General features: G+C 32.4%; 1 protein-coding gene across 1 annotated transcript; it reads left to right on the top strand.

Annotated features, from left to right (window-relative positions):
• The first annotated feature begins 2,258 nt into the window (after window positions 1-2,258).
• Window positions 2,259-3,879, top strand: LOC136236018 (cytochrome P450 71D445-like). The gene is made up of 2 exons (XM_066026138.1): window positions 2,259-3,173; window positions 3,250-3,879. The coding sequence occupies exons 1-2, from the start codon at window positions 2,259-2,261 to the stop codon at window positions 3,877-3,879; spliced, it is 1,545 nt and encodes a 514-aa protein (XP_065882210.1).
• Window positions 3,880-4,805: the final 926 nt, after the last annotated feature.

Genomic DNA, 4,805 nt, shown 5'->3' on the forward strand with positions numbered 1-4,805 from the left:
ATATTGATATATTTCAATTTATTTTGAACTTAATTTATTCGTCAGGTAATTAAGACTCAAATTAACAAAAGAATAACAAACCAAAAATTGTTTATAATTTATTTTGGATATATATAATGTATAAAAATAATTTTAAATTAATTATATATATAAATATTATTTATTTATTTATTACATCATCCGATTCGACCAATTCGAACTATCTGATCCGACCAAATGACCCGTGACACAGTTCAGGGGGAATCCAGCATGGGGGCTGTAGGGGCTGTTGCCCCCACTGACATTTGTATTTTTTTTTAAATCCACGTATTAATTTTGAAGTTTTAGAGCTTTGTCCTCATTTATCAATGAAGGTTTAGGGTTTACTGCTTTTATAATTGAGGATAAAGAATGGTTTTAAATTTAATATTATATTATTATTTTTTTAATTATGTTTTGAAGCAAAACAACGTCGTTTTATTTCATTAGAACTATGTCGTTTTATTTACAACAAAAATAAAAAAAATAAAAAGTAAATATTTAAATGTAAAACTAAATAGGTCCTAAAACAAACCATTGGTCTCTCTTACTCTCTTTGATCTCTTTGGTTCTTTTTCCTCAATTCCTCTTTCTTCTTAAGCCTAAATTGAAATCCCTAATCCTAAGTAAGATTAAATCAAAATCGACAGCCAATTCCTCCGTAATTGGATTGTTGGTTCAGCATTCCATCTCCGATCTTTGCCTTCCTGCTTTGGTATTTTTTTGCTCCTACTTGAATTTTGATTTGATATTTCTGCTACTATTTTACTTGAACTTTAGCTTTGATCTGTGGTTTTTTATAATTATTATTTTTTGGATAAAAATTATTTTAGTCGTATTGTTTGTCCCCATGGAAGAGAAATTCTGAATTCGCCACTGACATAGTTACCAATCTGATTTAATATCTGATCCAGTCATGATAACATTGGTTATTAGTATGATTTGGAGATTTTCATCATGTGGAGATCATTGATTGCGATGCAAAGATATTATGAGTATAATCATTATATATTAAAAAGATACTCCATAATGGCAATATATGAGTCATGAGTCAACATAAAGATACTCACATATTCCATTTATAATTTATATATGTTAACATATTTAACCAAAAATAGAGGGTGCAAGTTAGTCTAAACAGAAACTTATATATGTTAAAATATTTTAACGTATATAATTTATATATGTTAAAATATTTATTAAATAGGAATTGTAGTTTTGTTTGCATGTGTTGTACAATGGACATTGGAGTATATGAGACATCATAGTAAAAAACTATTTGTATGTCTTAATTATGGGGTTAAGCTTTCAATTCAATTGGATAAATGTGATAAATGAGGGCAAATTTATGAGTGAAATAAAATAGAAAAATGTTGATATTTATGAGTCAAATTTAGGTAACCCGGTGATATTTTAATAGGATAAAATGTAAAAATACCATTAACGTTTATAATCATGAATAATTTTACTTCAAAAGTTGGAAGTCAAGAGCAATTTTACCCCTAACGTTATTAAGTTAGCTCAATTTGAGAAATAATTTACCAAATAGTCTTATCGGTCATTAATCTTGTCATCTATGTGTCACAGTAGTAAATCATAAAAATATGATTAGACGTGAAAAAAAAATTCGAAACAAAATTAAAAAAATACAATGTCTATTATACGAGTTGTACAAAAAAAAATTCAAAATATTTCACCGAATTTATAAATATTAATCTCGAATTCTATTATTAAATTAATCACTTAAATTATGAATTTTTTTTTTGTTTTTTAAACAAACTGGCATGCAATTGGTGTAGAATAAAGAATAAAATATTTGTATTTGATAATAATGTTTGAAATTGACCAAACCTGCTAACGTTAGAGGTAAAATTGCTCTTGCCTGCAAATATCAAGAATAAAATTATATACAATTTTAGATATTATCGATAAAATTGGTCCTGACAATAGACGTTAATAGTATTTTTGCAAGGACAGCCAGCACATGCACATGTGCATGAAATGCAATTTTTGGTTTATTAATATGAGTGATGAATCAAGGGTACTCAGATTTGTTAATAATAATTAATGCAACGTTTTTATTTTGTGAATAGTAATTAATCATAACCTTCAAAATAAAATATTATTAATGTTTGTTCCGATGGAGGTGTATATATATTTGGATTTGTACATGTCTTCAGCAGCAACAATCAGTAATTGATTTCCCCAATTAAAATATACAAATCAGCTAGGGTTTGATGATGATTATGGAGTCGGAAATACTGGCAACAAAAACTGTGTCGATCATATGCCTCTTGTTGTTTATTCTGATATGGAAGAAACTGAAGAGCCCTCGAAAGCCGAAGCTGAATCTTCCACCAGGCCCATGGAGGCTGCCTTTGATAGGAAGTATGCACCATTTAATTGGAGGCTTACCCCATCAGAAAATGAGAGATTTATCAAAAAAATACGGCTCGATTATGCATCTTCGATTCGGTGAGGTTACAAACATTGTGATTTCATCTCCAGAAGCTGCTAAACAAGTATTCAAAACCCATGATCTCATCTTCTCTCAAAGGCCTCTTATGCTTTCTGCTAAGAGCGTTACTTATGATTACAAAGACATCACTTTCGCTCCTTATGGAGACTTTTGGAGACAATTACGCAAGATTTCGACAATGGAGTTGCTCACTGTGAAACGTGTTCGATCTTTCAGACCAATTAGGGAAGAAGAAGCATCAGACTTAGTCAAATTGATTGCTTCAACTAAACGAGGATCTGCTGTTAACTTTAGCTGGGCGATCACTTATGCAATCTATCGAATCGCCTCGAGAGCCGCCTTTCGGAAGATATGTAGTGGGGAAGAAGTGTTTCTTGAATGTTTGAAGAAACTGAAAATGGAATTGGGGAGAGGAGTTAGTATTGCTGATGCCTATCCTTCCATCAAATGGCTTCAACGTTTCAGTAGTATAAAGGCTAGAGTAGACAAACTTCAGCAACCAATTGATCAAATCTTTCAGGGCATCCTTGATGAACATAGATCATCTCGGAAGGCACAGAAATATTCTCCGGATGATCAGAAAGTAGATGATCTTGTCGATGTCCTTTTGAATCTCCAGGAAGAAGGGGGTTTTGAGTTCCCTTTATGTGATGACACTATCAAAGCAATGATCATGGTATGTACATATTTATAATAATTTTCACAAGTAATACAATTCCACCCTATATTCGAGATTAATTTTATTATTTCAGGACGCATTCATTGCTGGTACCGACACTTCATCTACTGCTATCATATGGGGGATGGCTGAGCTAATGAGAAACCCGGAAGTAATGAAAAAGGCACAAGTAGAGGTAAGAAAGAAATATAATACCAAAGGAACGGTGGATGAAGAAAATATCCATGAACTTAGCTATCTACAATTGATTATCAAAGAAACACTCAGACTACATCCTCCTGCTCCGCTCCTAGTTCCAAGAGAATGCAGAGAGAGTTGTGTGATTGATGGTTATGATATACCAGTCAATTCTAAAATTCTCGTTAACGCTTGGGGAATGGCAAGAGATAACACAATCTGGGATGAGGCCGAGAAATTTATCCCGGAAAGATTTATTGGTACTTCACTTGATTATAAGGGAACTAACTATGAATACATCCCATTTGGTGCTGGAAGGAGGATCTGTCCGGGAATTACATTCGGGATAGCTAATATCGAACTTCCATTTGCCAAGTTGCTATTCCATTTTGATTGGAAACTTCCTAATGGAATCAAACCACAAGATGTTGATATGACCGAAGATGTTGGAGCCAGTGCCAAAAGAAAAAATGATCTCTATATTATTCCTATTCCATACGTTCCTCCTACTTCGTCTACCAATTAATTTTCTTTTCAACTATGGTCCTTTGTATTGTTTCTTTTGTCTTGCACTTAATCTCAATGTTACTATATTCGATACGTGGTTGGTAATAAAAAAAATTATTCACTTATTGTGTGCCACAAGTTCTCCAAATCTTTGTTCGTAATATTAACGTGTACGTGACACATCAAGAACAATACAAAAACAATCTCGTTTCTAATAGTTGACATGAAGCACGAATGCCCAAATAGAAACCCTCAAAATTCATAAGAACTATGGTAATTTGAAACTCGCAATTTTATTAATAATAATATGTCTCCTTATAATGATAACAAACATTTAAATAGGCAAACTACTAAATTAGAATCATAAAATGAATAGGAAATTAGAATCCTAAGTCTGAGAAATGTGTCTTCATTAGATAACCTAAGGAAACTAAGGAAACTATGTGATATTACTTGTATCATTTAGATGAACAAAAGGTAATTGTATTTAAGCATGTTGTCTTTCTAGAGAAAGAGTTTCTCTTATAAAAAACTAAGCACGTAATGTGATTGAACTTGGGGAAGTTCAAGAACAAAATGAGGAACATTCTAAAATTGTAGTGGAGATAGTGGGAGCTCAACTTGTTATCTGGTCAGCGAAATAGGAGGCACATGTGCCTCGTAGGTCTATTAGGACTCATTAACTCCTAAAAATATATGGACTTTTGGTAGGAAATGATGGCACGCCATTCATAGATGATGAGCCTACAAACTATATGGGCATTCTTAACAGTCTAGACTCTAATAAATGGTTAGACGCCATGAATTCTAAAATGGACTCCATCTACCAAAACTAAGTTTGGACCTTGGTGGATCCACGTGACATAATTGTTCATAGAGGGTACTGACGGGTCTTTAAGAAGAAGACCGACATGGATAGGAATATTCATACATATAAGGCACGAC

This window comes from Euphorbia lathyris, chromosome 7 (genome assembly GCF_963576675.1).
Source record: "Euphorbia lathyris chromosome 7, ddEupLath1.1, whole genome shotgun sequence".
NCBI classification, from domain to species: Eukaryota; Viridiplantae; Streptophyta; class Magnoliopsida; order Malpighiales; family Euphorbiaceae; genus Euphorbia; species Euphorbia lathyris.

What these genes read in the sequence shown, in the direction of transcription:
- LOC136236018 (XM_066026138.1), top strand. Translation starts at nt 2,259, where the DNA reads ATGATTATGGAGTCGGAAATACTGGCAACAAAAACTGTGTCGATCATA. An exon ending in CTATCAAAGCAATGATCATG is followed by an intron (nt 3,174 to 3,249) that starts GTATGTACATAT and finishes TTATTATTTCAG; the next exon opens with GACGCATTCATTGCTGGTAC.